Source organism: Phalacrocorax aristotelis, chromosome 23 (genome assembly GCF_949628215.1).
Source record: "Phalacrocorax aristotelis chromosome 23, bGulAri2.1, whole genome shotgun sequence".
Taxonomy (NCBI): Eukaryota; Metazoa; Chordata; class Aves; order Suliformes; family Phalacrocoracidae; genus Phalacrocorax; species Phalacrocorax aristotelis.
This window is the reverse complement of record NC_134298.1, coordinates 1,370,019-1,387,759: the sequence shown is the minus strand read 5'-3', so window position 1 is coordinate 1,387,759 and position 17,741 is coordinate 1,370,019. Positions and strand designations below refer to the sequence as shown.

At 56.1% G+C, this 17,741-nt stretch overlaps 2 protein-coding genes across 2 annotated transcripts; both read right to left on the bottom strand.

Annotated features, from left to right (window-relative positions):
• Positions 1-4,714: 4,714 nt before the first annotated feature.
• Positions 4,715-5,392, bottom strand: LOC142067783 (feather keratin Cos1-1/Cos1-3/Cos2-1-like). The gene is made up of 3 exons (XM_075116742.1): positions 5,335-5,392; positions 5,213-5,215; positions 4,715-5,031 (listed from the first exon to the last, which is right to left on the bottom strand). Exon 3 carries the CDS (start codon positions 5,027-5,029, stop codon positions 4,715-4,717), a length of 315 nt encoding a protein of 104 aa, XP_074972843.1. The 5' UTR covers positions 5,030-5,031; positions 5,213-5,215; positions 5,335-5,392.
• Positions 5,393-11,960: 6,568 nt separating this feature from the next.
• Positions 11,961-12,275, bottom strand: LOC142067781 (feather keratin Cos1-1/Cos1-3/Cos2-1-like). The gene has a single exon (XM_075116740.1). It carries the CDS (start codon positions 12,273-12,275, stop codon positions 11,961-11,963), a length of 315 nt encoding a protein of 104 aa, XP_074972841.1.
• Between the last annotated feature and the right edge of the window lie 5,466 nt (positions 12,276-17,741).

Below are 17,741 nucleotides of genomic sequence, written 5' to 3'. Positions count from 1 at the left end.
AGACTACACAGGAAATGAGGAATGGAGAGAGTAAACCATTTGAGAAACAGTCCCGCAAACACCAAGGCCAGAGGAAAGGGAGGAGGAGGAGGAGGAGGTGCTTCAGGCAATGGTGCAGAGATTGCTGGGCAACCTGTGGGAGAGACCACGGTGGAGCAGATATCCACATGGAGGATCCCGCGCTGGACCAGGAGCCCATGGAGGACCCCGTGCTGGACCAGGTGGATATCCCCTGCTGGAACTGTGGCCTGTGCAGAGCCCACGCTGAAGCAGGCTCCTGGCACCAACTGCGGGCCCTGGAGGACCCCCATGCTGGGGCAGTCTTATCCAGAAGGACTGCAGGCCGTGGACTGGACCTATGATGGAGCTGGTCTTGAAAGACTGCAGCCTATGGGAAGGACTCATGCTGGAGCAGAGAAAAATGTGAGGAGAAAAGAGTGGCAGGAAGGAACTGTTGTGTCCTGCCACAACGCTCCCCCATTCCACATTACACTGTGCTGCTTGCGGGTGGAGGAGAGAGAGAGCCATGAACGAAGGAGGGAAGTCGAGGCTGTGAAAAAGAGGTGGGCATGGAGGTGTTTTAGAGGGTTTTGGTCTGTTTCTCACCATCCTGCTCTATTTGTAATTGGCACTATGTTAAATGAATCTTCCCCAAGTCGAGCCTGCTTTAAGGGTGACAGCATTTGGTTAGTAATCCCCCTGTCTTTACCTTGACCCACAGCCTTACTTTCACCTTACTTTCTCCTTTCTATCTCCTTCTGTCCTGTGGAGGAGGGAGCGTGAGAGATCAGCCGGGTGTGTTTGGAAGCCAGCCAAGGTCTTCCTGGTTCTGCAACAACTATGGTAATTAGAAGTGCCATGTGTGCTTTTTACATTGCCATGCTTTTCTTTTTTTCCTGCTTCCTATCTATGCCATCAGGAGCAGTCTCTTCCTCCCACTGTTGTTCCCTTCAGAGGACGGTGGGCAATGATGTCAGGTGGCCTTTGTGCTTGTGTACCTGGGAACCAGTGGCAGGTTTAGAGCCATGGGCAGAGCACAGCTCACCAAACCTCCTGCCGTAGCCTCAAATGTACAAGGAGTCCCCACGGTCTGCGCGGGAGGAAAGCCGTGAATGGGAGCTACTCTGTTGATGACCTGCTGTGCTGGTTTTGGCTGAGAAGGGGTTAATTCTCCTCCGGGGTGGGGTGGGGGGTGGGGGGGTGGGGGTGTCGACAACCTTTCCAGCTTCCCACGCTCTGCCGCGTCGGCGGGAGGCTGGGAGGGGCAAGGCCACGGCCGGGGCGGCTGACCCCGACTGGCCAATGGCATGTTCGTTCCATACCATGTGACACCATGACCAGTATATCAAGGGTGGGCAATCTGCGGCTCAGAGGAGGCATGGCTTTGGGTCGGCGGGCGGTGAGCGGTTGCGTCGCGTGCGGTTTGTTTTGGCGGTTCATTCCCCTCCCCTCTCCCCTCTCCCTTCCCCTCCCCCCCACACCGGGTTTCACGCCTCTCGTTGTTCTCTTTACGTTGCATTTTTGTTGTTGTTTCTTTTAATTTTAATTATTTCACTGTTCTTATCCCAACCCACGAGCGTTACCCTTCTGATTCTCTCCCCCATCTACCGGTGGGGGAGTGAGCGAGCGACTGTGTGGGGCTGAGCTGCCGGCTAAATCACGACACCTGCTCTCTTCAGCTCTTTCTGACTCTGCTAGGAAGAGTCCTGAATGACAACCGGTGACAGAGGAGAAACACCCACTCCCTTGGCTGCCTCAGACCCCCTCCACCTTGCATTTCTTTCCCCAACCATCCAGCCCCTCACTGACTCTCTTTCCCAGCCCGTTCCCTCTCAACGTCTCACAGGCAGGTCAGTGCAGATGATCTCGGCTGTCTTTGTAGGCCCAAATTTCTGAGGTTCAAGCACCAAAGGCTGTTCTCCACGAGCGGTAGGCTTCAGGGGAGGAGGGACCTAGGAGAAGGGGCCCAGTACAGTTCTCTTCTCTTGGCAGCCTGGCAGGAGGCCCTTCTGTGCAAGGCTGAGCTGTGGGCAAAGGCCCTCAGCACTCCCGTGGCAGCCCTATTTCCCCTACGCGCCCAGAGATCTGCACCCAAAGATCCTCTTTCTGAGAGGGGCTGGGGTTGGTGGCCTGAGGGAAAAGAGAAGGTGGTGAGAGAGCTTCTGCCATGGAACTGTTCTTCCCTCGCGCGCCAGGATGGGATTGTACTTGCCGTGAGCTGCAAAGAGAGAGCATGGGCTGTTCTGGTCGGTGCTCTCTCTACAGTACCATGGGAGGAAGGGTCAGTCGCTCACCTGTGTCTTCTTTTAGGCCCATGCAAGAAACCTTTTTTGTCCTGGAGGTGCTCGTTCTGATGGGAGGTGGGGATGTGCAGTCCGCCAGGCACCTCAGCCTTGCAAATCTGTGCAACCACCCGCTGGGCCGCACAGGGCACTGCATGGTGTGGCAGAGGAAGAGGGGATCTGCCCTAGCTATCGTTGCCCTTGGATGTTCTCACTGATTATTCACCCGATTAACACCTGGCTCAGACGCTGGTGCCGTTGGTGGAAGTTTGGGGATTTTTTGATCGTGGGAAGGTTCGTACAGAAAGCAGCCTTCCAGCTCTTCAAGGAGTTAGTCAGCAGGACCCCCTGGGAAGAGGTCCTCAGGGACAAGGGAACAGAAGTGCCGGCAGACCTTGGAAGGTGCATTCCATAGAGCACAGGAGCTCGCAGTTGCCAGGTGTAAGAAATCAGGCAAGGAAGGGAAGAGACCAGTACGGCTGAGCTGAGATATGCTGGTCAAACTAATGAGCAAGAGGGAACCGCGCAAGCAGTGGAAGCAGTGGAAGCGGGGACAGGTAAGGCATGCAAAGAATAACTAAAGGGCTTCTACAGGTACGACAGCCAGAAAAAGAAAGCTAAAGAAAGTGCACCCGCCCTGCTGAACAAGAATGGTTGCCTAGTATCAAGAGACGAGGAGAGAGCTGAGGTACTCAACAACTTTCTTGCCTCAGTCTTCGCTGGTAGCCTCTCTCCTCAACCCTCTCAAGCCAATGGACCGCAGGATGGAGACGAGGGGGCTAAAGCCCCTCCCACCACCTGAGGAACCGGAACATCCACAAGTCTATGGCACCTGATGAGATGCATCCCAGAGCCCTGAGGGAATTGGCTGGTGTAGCTGCCAAGACACTCTCCATGGTCTTGAAAGGCCATGGCAGTCAGGTGAAGTCCCTGGGGAGTGGAAGAAGGGAAAGAGTGTGTCCATCTTTGAAAAGGGTAGAAAGGAGAACCTGGGGAGCTACCGTCCTGTGAGCCTCACCTCTGAATGGGGAGGGGGGTTGCGGACTCTGCGTTACACATAGTCTCTGCCACTCCTTCCTCTTCACGCTGCTCCCCTGCTCCACGGTGGGGCCCCACCCACGGGAGAAGGTCCTTCACAAAAGTCTCCAATGTGGGTCCTTCCACCGGGCTGCATTTCTTCACGGGCTGCTCCACCATGGGTCCTCCACGGGGTCACAGCTCCTGCCAGAGGACCTGCTCCAGCGTGGGCTTCTCTCCGCAGGAGGGCAGTTCCTGCCAGGAACCTCTTCCAGTGCAAGCTCTTTACGGGGTCACAGTGTCCTTCACGGTACATCCACCTGCTCCGGGGTGAGGTCCTCCGTGGTCAGCCCACGACCTGAGGGCAGGAAGGGCATGAGTGGAACCTCACACGCTTCGTGGGGCGCTGTGTGCCTGAGATGTTATTGTGCGCCAAGCAGTGCCTCCAGGAGTTCCTTTTCTGCTCCCAGGAGACCACGGATGGATGCCAGGATTTAGAGCATTGCCTGCGGCTGAAGGCCAAGGTCCAAAAGGAACTTTCAAAGTATAACTGAAAAGCATAACTAGATGTTAGCATTAACAGTCATTTGCGCCACAAGGCATTTGCGCAGGGAAGGTGGACAGCTGAAACAAGCCATGAGGGCCTTGTGGGGGTGTTGGCTTCGCAGGGAGTGTGGCCGATACTAATCCTGACTTGTGCATTACCTCAGCCCTGCCTATCTGGAGAGCAGCTGGGCCCTGCCAGGTGCTGAAGGGCTATATGAGGTCGCTATCTCACCTGCCTGTGCCCATGTGTACCGGCCACGGGCTCTAGATGGCGTAATGCAGTGGAGGGGAAGGTGGAGAGGAGGCTGTGGGCTGTCCGTGTGCATTCTTGTCTTCCCATTCCCCACTCCTGCCGCCCTTTGCAGCCATGCTCTCGCTGATAGCCATTGGCTGTGGAGTAGCCAGGGTTGTCTTTGTTAGCTCCAGGGGAAAGGACACACACCAAAATCTACTGCGGTGAGTCCCACCCTCCCCTTGCTCCACCTCTTCCCTGAGCAGACTGGAAGAGCTGCCGCAGAAGGAAGGAGGACTCGGAGGCCCAAGCTTGGATGCAGCACAACTTTAATGAGTCCGAAGAAGAAAAGGAGGTGGTTCACAGAGAGCAGCCACAGGGGCAGCCACTAAGATGCGGTGGAGCTCCTGCAGGGTGTCCATCTGCCCGCCCTGCAGAGGGAGGGAGGCCAACAGTTCCCCGCTAGGCTGGTGTGGGGAGGCGGTGACAGGAAAGGTAAAGAAGAGAGAGAAGGGATTAGAAGAGCAAAACAGTGGCCCGAGGAGGTGAATACAGTGCCCTGAAGCTCTGTCTCCTGTCCAGCAGCACCATGTTCTGAGGTCTTGGAAGTTCTTGGCCAAAGTTGTTGCCAGCCGCTTTAGCAGGGTCGACATCTGCTGCCACAGTAGCGGTTCGTAATGCAGGAGAGGTCAAAGCCCCCGGAGTTGATGGGCACTCCATCACAGCTGAGGATGCTGCCAACAGCAGCGGAGGTGGAGGAGCCCACAACGGTGTTCTGTGGGAAGGAGCTGAGGATGGGGCCGGGCAGGGTCACCACCACGGGGGAGGGCTGGATGACGACGGTGGAGTTCTGGCACTGCCTGACACAGGGCTCATTGCAGCTGTTGGCCAGCGGGGTCGGGCCACAGGGCGAGCAGGGCTGGCAGGGCTGGCACTGGTCGTAGCAGGACATGTCTCTGGTCCAGCGGTGCACCTGGGAGAGAGGGCAGGGAAGAAGTAGAGCACAGGGATACATGAGGGGCAGCACTGCACCCAACCACAGTGGAGCCAAGGCACCTCCTGGCCCAGCACGCGCTGCCCAGCCCAAAGGCCACGAGCCACCTCAACTAAGTCCCAGCCCCTCTCTCGGGAAGACCTCCTCTCCCCTTCCCTCTCCCATGAGAATCAGTTCCCAGCCCTGGGCTAGGACAGCCCATATCGGCTGAGGCACCCATCGAGGAAAGACCTGATCCTGAAGGAGGAGGAGGAGGAGGAGACGAGGCTTCACTCTCACCTGATTCCCAAGGAGAAGGAGGCGAGAGAAGTGGATGAGACGACAGAGAGTTGGGCTGCCTTTTATAGTAGACCTGCATTGCCTGAGGCCCAGAGGCACCCTTTGGGGAAGTAATAATTTTCTGACAAGCTCACGTCAAATGCGGACCATCCCGGCTAATGGTACGGGCTGCGTCCTGGCTTCCTGCACTGCTGCCTTTTCATTTCCTGGCTTACGCCACGTGCTTTCCCAGATGAAGGCTTCTGTAAGTGCTGGGATGAGAGGCCTGAGGATTTCCAGGATAGAAACACGTCAGCGCAGGCAGAAGACTCAGATCAAGTGCTGGCGGCCTGCCGTGCAGGCAGGTGATGATGTGCACCTGGGTCATACCTGTGGGCTTGTTTGTGGCAAAGTTTGCAGGAAATGGGCATCGCTCTCATGTTTCTTGTCCGGATGCACAAAGGCTCCCATGTGAGAGGTCGTGTCACATCTAGCCCCCAGCATCTGCTCAGCAGAGTCCACAGTTGCTGATGTGGACTTGGTGATTGACGGTCGGACTTGGTGATCTTTTGGGGTCTTTTCCAACCTTGACGAGTCTATGTTTTCCTGGCTTGCGTTACGTGAGCATACAGATTTTTGCGTGCTCCCATGGAGGCATGCACGAGCACACGTCGGTCAGCCTGTACTTGTGTGAGCCTCATCATGGGGACGTGCGCAGGTCACAGCAGGGGGACTGTCCCGTGGTGCGTCCAGGAGAACTGCAGAGCAGCACGTTGCCCTTGCCAGAAGGAGCCCATCTGCAGCTGAACGGTGGTGCCTTTGGCCTGGCAGAGAGCTGCTCAGAGAACCAAAATGCAGTCCCTTGTGCCCTCTCGCGTCCTCCCTTTCTTGCTTTACGTATGGGGAGAAAGAGCAAGAAAGGCTGCCTGCCTATGCAGGCCGTTATCCTGGCATTGTATCCCCTGACGAGGCAGTGTTGCTGGTGACTGGGCGGGACAGAGGCTCCTCATGTCCACGCCAATGCCACCACTCAGCCTGGTGCTGAGTGAGGCAGGGCCTACGACCTCGCACCGAGTGGGTACTGGAGTGAAGGGACCAGGGTCCAGATGATGCTCTGCTGTGAGACGTGGGACTGACTTTCTGGGTGGCACAGGGAGAGTCAAGCAGCTGAGGACGCCTTTGGTGTTGAAGCACCAGGAGTCCCATGCTCCCCACAGAAACCTGAATCTGAGGGCACAGCACCTGTGTCTAGGAAGGCAGGGACATGTGCTTCAGGGCCCAATTGCAGAAACTCTGCTGCTGTTTCATGAGGGAGGTCAGGCAAGTTCCCTCTTTGTGACAGAGGCTGCAGGTACCTTGTAAGGGACCTAAGTGCGTCCTCCACCCTAGTCTGCCTTGTCTTTGCTCCAGCTTAGAGGCAGTGTAACCGAGGGCCACCCTTCTCCCTTTGTTGACCTTGCTGAGATCATGTCCAGGTGGTGCTGCTGGGAGGCTTCAGCCAGGCCTGACTGCCCTTCCCATGGGAGCCGCTTTCAAACTCAAGTTCAAGGACATTAGATAGCTGTCATATTAGAGCACTTATTCAAAATCTTTAAGCGTGAGGAATAACACCATTTATCTTAAGCTTATTCAGCATTCCATCCATGCCTTACTGAAGCCTGGACTGGTTCCTCTCTCTTGGAATTCGTATCCCTCTAACTGTGCCTCATACTCCCTTGGACCCACTGCAGCCTGTTTCTGTGGCAAGGCTTTGGGAGGTGGGGGAGAAGGGTGCAGGGGTGCCCCCTGTGAGAAGAATCCAGTGGCTACCGCCATGTCTGACAGAGCCAGTTCCAACCGGCTCCAACACGGACTATCTGCTGCACAACGCTGAGCCCGTTAGCAATGCTGGCTAACACATCTTAGAGAAAGGGCAAAAGACTACACAGGAAATGAGGAATGGAGAGAGTAAACCATTTGAGAAACAGTCCCGCAAACACCAAGGCCAGAGGAAAGGGAGGAGGAGGAGGAGGAGGTGCTTCAGGCAATGGTGCAGAGATTGCTGGGCAACCTGTGGGAGAGACCACGGTGGAGCAGATATCCACATGGAGGATCCCGCGCTGGACCAGGAGCCCATGGAGGACCCCGTGCTGGACCAGGTGGATATCCCCTGCTGGAACTGTGGCCTGTGCAGAGCCCACGCTGAAGCAGGCTCCTGGCACCAACTGCGGGCCCTGGAGGACCCCCATGCTGGGGCAGTCTTATCCAGAAGGACTGCAGGCCGTGGACTGGACCTATGATGGAGCTGGTCTTGAAAGACTGCAGCCTATGGGAAGGACTCATGCTGGAGCAGAGAAAAATGTGAGGAGAAAAGAGTGGCAGGAAGGAACTGTTGTGTCCTGCCACAACGCTCCCCCATTCCACATTACACTGTGCTGCTTGCGGGTGGAGGAGAGAGAGAGCCATGAACGAAGGAGGGAAGTCGAGGCTGTGAAAAAGAGGTGGGCATGGAGGTGTTTTAGAGGGTTTTGGTCTGTTTCTCACCATCCTGCTCTATTTGTAATTGGCACTATGTTAAATGAATCTTCCCCAAGTCGAGCCTGCTTTAAGGGTGACAGCATTTGGTTAGTAATCCCCCTGTCTTTACCTTGACCCACAGCCTTACTTTCACCTTACTTTCTCCTTTCTATCTCCTTCTGTCCTGTGGAGGAGGGAGCGTGAGAGATCAGCCGGGTGTGTTTGGAAGCCAGCCAAGGTCTTCCTGGTTCTGCAACAACTATGGTAATTAGAAGTGCCATGTGTGCTTTTTACATTGCCATGCTTTTCTTTTTTTCCTGCTTCCTATCTATGCCATCAGGAGCAGTCTCTTCCTCCCACTGTTGTTCCCTTCAGAGGACGGTGGGCAGTGATGTCAGGTGGCCTTTGTGCTTGTGTACCTGGGAACCAGTGGCAGGTTTAGAGCCATGGGCAGAGCACAGCTCACCAAACCTCCTGCCGTAGCCTCAAATGTACAAGGAGTCCCCACGGTCTGCGCGGGAGGAAAGCCGTGAATGGGAGCTACTCTGTTGATGACCTGCTGTGCTGGTTTTGGCTGAGAAGGGGTTAATTCTCCTCCGGGGTGGGGTGGGGGGTGGGGGGGTGGGGGTGTCGACAACCTTTCCAGCTTCCCACGCTCTGCCGCGTCGGCGGGAGGCTGGGAGGGGCAAGGCCACGGCCGGGGCGGCTGACCCCGACTGGCCAATGGCATGTTCGTTCCATACCATGTGACACCATGACCAGTATATCAAGGGTGGGCAATCTGCGGCTCAGAGGAGGCATGGCTTTGGGTCGGCGGGCGGTGAGCGGTTGCGTCGCGTGCGGTTTGTTTTGGCGGTTCATTCCCCTCCCCTCTCCCCTCTCCCTTCCCCTCCCCCCCACACCGGGTTTCACGCCTCTCGTTGTTCTCTTTACGTTGCATTTTTGTTGTTGTTTCTTTTAATTTTAATTATTTCACTGTTCTTATCCCAACCCACGAACGTTACCCTTCTGATTCTCTCCCCCATCTACCGGTGGGGGAGTGAGCGAGCGACTGTGTGGGGCTGAGCTGCCGGCTAAATCACGACACCTGCTCTCTTCAGCTCTTTCTGACTCTGCTAGGAAGAGTCCTGAATGACAACCGGTGACAGAGGAGAAACACCCACTCCCTTGGCTGCCTCAGACCCCCTCCACCTTGCATTTCTTTCCCCAACCATCCAGCCCCTCACTGACTCTCTTTCCCAGCCCGTTCCCTCTCAACGTCTCACAGGCAGGTCAGTGCAGATGATCTCGGCTGTCTTTGTAGGCCCAAATTTCTGAGGTTCAAGCACCAAAGGCTGTTCTCCACGAGCGGTAGGCTTCAGGGGAGGAGGGACCTAGGAGAAGGGGCCCAGTACAGTTCTCTTCTCTTGGCAGCCTGGCAGGAGGCCCTTCTGTGCAAGGCTGAGCTGTGGGCAAAGGCCCTCAGCACTCCCGTGGCAGCCCTATTTCCCCTACGCGCCCAGAGATCTGCACCCAAAGATCCTCTTTCTGAGAGGGGCTGGGGTTGGTGGCCTGAGGGAAAAGAGAAGGTGGTGAGAGAGCTTCTGCCATGGAACTGTTCTTCCCTCGCGCGCCAGGATGGGATTGTACTTGCCGTGAGCTGCAAAGAGAGAGCATGGGCTGTTCTGGTCGGTGCTCTCTCTACAGTACCATGGGAGGAAGGGTCAGTCGCTCACCTGTGTCTTCTTTTAGGCCCATGCAAGAAACCTTTTTTGTCCTGGAGGTGCTCGTTCTGATGGGAGGTGGGGATGTGCAGTCCGCCAGGCACCTCAGCCTTGCAAATCTGTGCAACCACCCGCTGGGCCGCACGGGGCACTGCATGGTGTGGCAGAGGAAGAGGGGATCTGCCCTAGCTATCGTTGCCCTTGGATGTTCTCACTGATTATTCACCCGATTAACACCTGGCTCAGACGCTGGTGCCGTTGGTGGAAGTTTGGGGATTTTTTGATCGTGGGAAGGTTTGTACAGAAAGCAGCCTTCCAGCTCTTCAAGGAGTTAGTCAGCAGGACCCCCTGGGAAGAGGTCCTCAGGGACAAGGGAACAGAAGTGCCGGCAGACCTTGGAAGGTGCATTCCATAGAGCACAGGAGCTCGCAGTTGCCAGGTGTAAGAAATCAGGCAAGGAAGGGAAGAGACCAGTACGGCTGAGCTGAGATATGCTGGTCAAACTAATGAGCAAGAGGGAACCGCGCAAGCAGTGGAAGCAGTGGAAGCGGGGACAGGTAAGGCATGCAAAGAATAACTAAAGGGCTTCTACAGGTACGACAGCCAGAAAAAGAAAGCTAAAGAAAGTGCACCCGCCCTGCTGAACAAGAATGGTTGCCTAGTATCAAGAGACGAGGAGAGAGCTGAGGTACTCAACAACTTTCTTGCCTCAGTCTTCGCTGGTAGCCTCTCTCCTCAACCCTCTCAAGCCAATGGACCGCAGGATGGAGACGAGGGGGCTAAAGCCCCTCCCACCACCTGAGGAACCGGAACATCCACAAGTCTATGGCACCTGATGAGATGCATCCCAGAGTCCTGAGGGAATTGGCTGGTGTAGCTGCCAAGACACTCTCCATGGTCTTGAAAGGCCATGGCAGTCAGGTGAAGTCCCTGGGGAGTGGAAGAAGGGAAAGAGTGTGTCCATCTTTGAAAAGGGTAGAAAGGAGAACCTGGGGAGCTACCGTCCTGTGAGCCTCACCTCTGAATGGGGAGGGGGGTTGCGGACTCTGCGTTACACATAGTCTCTGCCACTCCTTCCTCTTCACGCTGCTCCCCTGCTCCACGGTGGGGCCCCACCCACGGGAGAAGGTCCTTCACAAAAGTCTCCAATGTGGGTCCTTCCACCGGGCTGCATTTCTTCACGGGCTGCTCCACCATGGGTCCTCCACGGGGTCACAGCTCCTGCCAGAGGACCTGCTCCAGCGTGGGCTTCTCTCCGCAGGAGGGCAGTTCCTGCCAGGAACCTCTTCCAGTGCAAGCTCTTTACGGGGTCACAGTGTCCTTCACGGTACATCCACCTGCTCCGGGGTGAGGTCCTCCGTGGTCAGCCCACGACCTGAGGGCAGGAAGGGCATGAGTGGAACCTCACACGCTTCGTGGGGCGCTGTGTGCCTGAGATGTTATTGTGCGCCAAGCAGTGCCTCCAGGAGTTCCTTTTCTGCTCCCAGGAGACCACGGATGGATGCCAGGATTTAGAGCATTGCCTGCGGCTGAAGGCCAAGGTCCAAAAGGAACTTTCAAAGTATAACTGAAAAGCATAACTAGATGTTAGCATTAACAGTCATTTGCGCCACAAGGCATTTGCGCAGGGAAGGTGGACAGCTGAAACAAGCCATGAGGGCCTTGTGGGGGTGTTGGCTTCGCAGGGAGTGTGGCCGATACTAATCCTGACTTGTGCATTACCTCAGCCCTGCCTATCTGGAGAGCAGCTGGGCCCTGCCAGGTGCTGAAGGGCTATATGAGGTCGCTATCTCACCTGCCTGTGCCCATGTGTACCGGCCACGGGCTCTAGATGGCGTAATGCAGTGGAGGGGAAGGTGGAGAGGAGGCTGTGGGCTGTCCGTGTGCATTCTTGTCTTCCCATTCCCCACTCCTGCCGCCCTTTGCAGCCATGCTCTCGCTGATAGCCATTGGCTGTGGAGTAGCCAGGGTTGTCTTTGTTAGCTCCAGGGGAAAGGACACACACCAAAATCTACTGCGGTGAGTCCCACCCTCCCCTTGCTCCACCTCTTCCCTGAGCAGACTGGAAGAGCTGCCGCAGAAGGAAGGAGGACTCGGAGGCCCAAGCTTGGATGCAGCACAACTTTAATGAGTCCGAAGAAGAAAAGGAGGTGGTTCACAGAGAGCAGCCACAGGGGCAGCCACTAAGATGCGGTGGAGCTCCTGCAGGGTGTCCATCTGCCCGCCCTGCAGAGGGAGGGAGGCCAACAGTTCCCCGCTAGGCTGGTGTGGGGAGGCGGTGACAGGAAAGGTAAAGAAGAGAGAGAAGGGATTAGAAGAGCAAAACAGTGGCCCGAGGAGGTGAATACAGTGCCCTGAAGCTCTGTCTCCTGTCCAGCAGCACCATGTTCTGAGGTCTTGGAAGTTCTTGGCCAAAGTTGTTGCCAGCCGCTTTAGCAGGGTCGACATCTGCTGCCACAGTAGCGGTTCGTAATGCAGGAGAGGTCAAAGCCCCCGGAGTTGATGGGCACTCCATCACAGCTGAGGATGCTGCCAACAGCAGCGGAGGTGGAGGAGCCCACAACGGTGTTCTGTGGGAAGGAGCTGAGGATGGGGCCGGGCAGGGTCACCACCACGGGGGAGGGCTGGATGACGACGGTGGAGTTCTGGCACTGCCTGACACAGGGCTCATTGCAGCTGTTGGCCAGCGGGGTCGGGCCACAGGGCGAGCAGGGCTGGCAGGGCTGGCACTGGTCGTAGCAGGACATGTCTCTGGTCCAGCGGTGCACCTGGGAGAGAGGGCAGGGAAGAAGTAGAGCACAGGGATACATGAGGGGCAGCACTGCACCCAACCACAGTGGAGCCAAGGCACCTCCTGGCCCAGCACGCGCTGCCCAGCCCAAAGGCCACGAGCCACCTCAACTAAGTCCCAGCCCCTCTCTCGGGAAGACCTCCTCTCCCCTTCCCTCTCCCATGAGAATCAGTTCCCAGCCCTGGACTAGGACAGCCCATATCGGCTGAGGCACCCATCGAGGAAAGACCTGATCCTGAAGGAGGAGGAGGAGGAGGAGACAAGGCTTCACTCTCACCTGATTCCCAAGGAGAAGGAGGCGAGAGAAGTGGATGAGACGACAGAGAGTTGGGCTGCCTTTTATAGTAGACCTGCATTGCCTGAGGCCCAGAGGCACCCTTTGGGGAAGTAATAATTTTCTGACAAGCTCACGTCAAATGCGGACCATCCCGGCTAATGGTACGGGCTGTGTCCTGGCTTCCTGCACTGCTGCCTTTTCATTTCCTGGCTTACGCCACGTGCTTTCCCAGATGAAGGCTTCTGTAAGTGCTGGGATGAGAGGCCTGAGGATCTCCAGGATAGAAACACGTCAGCGCAGGCAGAAGACTCAGATCAAGTGCTGGCGGCCTGCCGTGCAGGCAGGTGATGATGTGCACCTGGGTCATACCTGTGGGCTTGTTTGTGGCAAAGTTTGCAGGAAATGGGCATCGCTCTCATGTTTCTTGTCCGGATGCACAAAGGCTCCCATGTGAGAGGTCATGTCACATCTAGCCCCCAGCATCTGCTCAGCAGAGTCCACAGTTGCTGATGTGGACTTGGTGATTGACGGTCGGACTTGGTGATCTTTTGGGGTCTTTTCCAACCTTGACGAGTCTATGTTTTCCTGGCTTGCGTTACGTGAGCATACAGATTTTTGCGTGCTCCCATGGAGGCATGCACGAGCACACGTCGGTCAGCCTGTACTTGTGTGAGCCTCATCATGGGGACGTGCGCAGGTCACAGCAGGGGGACTGTCCCGTGGTGCGTCCAGGAGAACTGCAGAGCAGCACGTTGCCCTTGCCAGAAGGAGCCCATCTGCAGCTGAACGGTGGTGCCTTTGGCCTGGCAGAGAGCTGCTCAGAGAACCAAAATGCAGTCCCTTGTGCCCTCTCGCGTCCTCCCTTTCTTGCTTTACGTATGGGGAGAAAGAGCAAGAAAGGCTGCCTGCCTATGCAGGCCGTTATCCTGGCATTGTATCCCCTGACGAGGCAGTGTTGCTGGTGACTGGGCGGGACAGAGGCTCCTCATGTCCACGCCAATGCCACCACTCAGCCTGGTGCTGAGTGAGGCAGGGCCTACGACCTCGCACCGAGTGGGTACTGGAGTGAAGGGACCAGGGTCCAGATGATGCTCTGCTGTGAGACGTGGGACTGACTTTCTGGGTGGCACAGGGAGAGTCAAGCAGCTGAGGACGCCTTTGGTGTTGAAGCACCAGGAGTCCCATGCTCCCCACAGAAACCTGAATCTGAGGGCACAGCACCTGTGTCTAGGAAGGCAGGGACATGTGCTTCAGGGCCCAATTGCAGAAACTCTGCTGCTGTTTCATGAGGGAGGTCAGGCAAGTTCCCTCTTTGTGACAGAGGCTGCAGGTACCTTGTAAGGGACCTAAGTGCGTCCTCCACCCTAGTCTGCCTTGTCTTTGCTCCAGCTTAGAGGCAGTGTAACCGAGGGCCACCCTTCTCCCTTTGTTGACCTTGCTGAGATCATGTCCAGGTGGTGCTGCTGGGAGGCTTCAGCCAGGCCTGACTGCCCTTCCCATGGGAGCCGCTTTCAAACTCAAGTTCAAGGACATTAGATAGCTGTCATATTAGAGCACTTATTCAAAATCTTTAAGCGTGAGGAATAACACCATTTATCTTAAGCTTATTCAGCATTCCATCCATGCCTTACTGAAGCCTGGACTGGTTCCTCTCTCTTGGAATTCGTATCCCTCTAACTGTGCCTCATACTCCCTTGGACCCACTGCAGCCTGTTTCTGTGGCAAGGCTTTGGGAGGTGGGGGAGAAGGGTGCAGGGGTGCCCCCTGTGAGAAGAATCCAGTGGCTACCACCATGTCTGACAGAGCCAGTTCCAACCGGCTCCAACACGGACTATCTGCTGCACAACGCTGAGCCCGTTAGCAATGCTGGCTAACACATCTTAGAGAAAGGGCAAAAGACTACACAGGAAATGAGGAATGGAGAGAGTAAACCATTTGAGAAACAGTCCCACAAACACCAAGGCCAGAGGAAAGGGAGGAGGAGGAGGAGGAGGTGCTTCAGGCAATGGTGCAGAGATTGCTGGGCAACCTGTGGGAGAGACCACGGTGGAGCAGATATCCACATGGAGGATCCCGCGCTGGACCAGGAGCCCATGGAGGACCCCGTGCTGGACCAGGTGGATATCCCCTGCTGGAACTGTGGCCTGTGCAGAGCCCACGCTGAAGCAGGCTCCTGGCACCAACTGCGGGCCCTGGAGGACCCCCATGCTGGGGCAGTCTTATCCAGAAGGACTGCAGGCCGTGGACTGGACCTATGATGGAGCTGGTCTTGAAAGACTGCAGCCTATGGGAAGGACTCATGCTGGAGCAGAGAAAAATGTGAGGAGAAAAGAGTGGCAGGAAGGAACTGTTGTGTCCTGCCACAACGCTCCCCCATTCCACATTACACTGTGCTGCTTGCGGGTGGAGGAGAGAGAGAGCCATGAACGAAGGAGGGAAGTCGAGGCTGTGAAAAAGAGGTGGGCATGGAGGTGTTTTAGAGGGTTTTGGTCTGTTTCTCACCATCCTGCTCTATTTGTAATTGGCACTATGTTAAATGAATCTTCCCCAAGTCGAGCCTGCTTTAAGGGTGACAGCATTTGGTTAGTAATCCCCCTGTCTTTACCTTGACCCACAGCCTTACTTTCACCTTACTTTCTCCTTTCTATCTCCTTCTGTCCTGTGGAGGAGGGAGCGTGAGAGATCAGCCGGGTGTGTTTGGAAGCCAGCCAAGGTCTTCCTGGTTCTGCAACAACTATGGTAATTAGAAGTGCCATGTGTGCTTTTTACATTGCCATGCTTTTCTTTTTTTCCTGCTTCCTATCTATGCCATCAGGAGCAGTCTCTTCCTCCCACTGTTGTTCCCTTCAGAGGACGGTGGGCAGTGATGTCAGGTGGCCTTTGTGCTTGTGTACCTGGGAACCAGTGGCAGGTTTAGAGCCATGGGCAGAGCACAGCTCACCAAACCTCCTGCCGTAGCCTCAAATGTACAAGGAGTCCCCATGGTCTGCGCGGGAGGAAAGCCGTGAATGGGAGCTACTCTGTTGATGACCTGCTGTGCTGGTTTTGGCTGAGAAGGGGTTAATTCTCCTCCGGGGTGGGGTGGGGGGTGGGGGGGTGGGGGTGTCGACAACCTTTCCAGCTTCCCACGCTCTGCCGCGTCGGCGGGAGGCTGGGAGGGGCAAGGCCACGGCCGGGGCGGCTGACCCCGACTGGCCAATGGCATGTTCGTTCCATACCATGTGACACCATGACCAGTATATCAAGGGTGGGCAATCTGCGGCTCAGAGGAGGCATGGCTTTGGGTCGGCGGGCGGTGAGCGGTTGCGTCGCGTGCGGTTTGTTTTGGCGGTTCATTCCCCTCCCCTCTCCCCTCTCCCTTCCCCTCCCCCCCACACCGGGTTTCACGCCTCTCGTTGTTCTCTTTACGTTGCATTTTTGTTGTTGTTTCTTTTAATTTTAATTATTTCACTGTTCTTATCCCAACCCACGAGCGTTACCCTTCTGATTCTCTCCCCCATCTACCAGTGGGGGAGTGAGCGAGCGACTGTGTGGGGCTGAGCTGCCGGCTAAATCACGACACCTGCTCTCTTCAGCTCTTTCTGACTCTGCTAGGAAGAGTCCTGAATGACAACCGGTGACAGAGGAGAAACACCCACTCCCTTGGCTGCCTCAGACCCCCTCCACCTTGCATTTCTTTCCCCAACCATCCAGCCCCTCACTGACTCTCTTTCCCAGCCCGTTCCCTCTCAACGTCTCACAGGCAGGTCAGTGCAGATGATCTCGGCTGTCTTTGTAGGCCCAAATTTCTGAGGTTCAAGCACCAAAGGCTGTTCTCCACGAGCGGTAGGCTTCAGGGGAGGAGGGACCTAGGAGAAGGGGCCCAGTACAGTTCTCTTCTCTTGGCAGCCTGGCAGGAGGCCCTTCTGTGCAAGGCTGAGCTGTGGGCAAAGGCCCTCAGCACTCCCGTGGCAGCCCTATTTCCCCTACGCGCCCAGAGATCTGCACCCAAAGATCCTCTTTCTGAGAGGGGCTGGGGTTGGTGGCCTGAGGGAAAAGAGAAGGTGGTGAGAGAGCTTCTGCCATGGAACTGTTCTTCCCTCGCGCGCCAGGATGGGATTGTACTTGCCGTGAGCTGCAAAGAGAGAGCATGGGCTGTTCTGGTCGGTGCTCTCTCTACAGTACCATGGGAGGAAGGGTCAGTCGCTCACCTGTGTCTTCTTTTAGGCCCATGCAAGAAACCTTTTTTGTCCTGGAGGTGCTCGTTCTGATGGGAGGTGGGGATGTGCAGTCCGCCAGGCACCTCAGCCTTGCAAATCTGTGCAACCACCCGCTGGGCCGCACGGGGCACTGCATGGTGTGGCAGAGGAAGAGGGGATCTGCCCTAGCTATCGTTGCCCTTGGATGTTCTCACTGATTATTCACCCGATTAACACCTGGCTCAGACGCTGGTGCCGTTGGTGGAAGTTTGGGGATTTTTTGATCGTGGGAAGGTTCGTACAGAAAGCAGCCTTCCAGCTCTTCAAGGAGTTAGTCAGCAGGACCCCCTGGGAAGAGGTCCTCAGGGACAAGGGAACAGAAGTGCCGGCAGACCTTGGAAGGTGCATTCCATAGAGCACAGGAGCTCGCAGTTGCCAGGTGTAAGAAATCAGGCAAGGAAGGGAAGAGACCAGTACGGCTGAGCTGAGATATGCTGGTCAAACTAATGAGCAAGAGGGAACCGCGCAAGCAGTGGAAGCAGTGGAAGCGGGGACAGGTAAGGGATGCAAAGAATAACTAAAGGGCTTCTACAGGTACGACAGCCAGAAAAAGAAAGCTAAAGAAAGTGCACCCGCCCTGCTGAACAAGAATGGTTGCCTAGAATCAAGAGACGAGGAGAGAGCTGAGGTACTCAACAACTTTCTTGCCTCAGTCTTCGCTGGTAGCCTCTCTCCTCAACCCTCTCAAGCCAATGGACCGCAGGATGGAGACGAGGGGGCTAAAGCCCCTCCCACCACCTGAGGAACCGGAACATCCACAAGTCTATGGCACCTGATGAGATGCATCCCAGAGTCCTGAGGGAATTGGCTGGTGTAGCTGCCAAGACACTCTCCATGGTCTTGAAAGGCCATGGCAGTCAGGTGAAGTCCCTGGGGAGTGGAAGAAGGGAAAGAGTGTGTCCATCTT

Coding starts and splice junctions, on each gene's coding strand:
- LOC142067783 (XM_075116742.1), bottom strand. CDS start 5,029: ATGTCCTGCTACGACCAGTGCCAGCCCTGCCAGCCCTGCTCGCCCTGT.
- LOC142067781 (XM_075116740.1), bottom strand. CDS start 12,275: ATGTCCTGCTACGACCAGTGCCAGCCCTGCCAGCCCTGCTCGCCCTGT.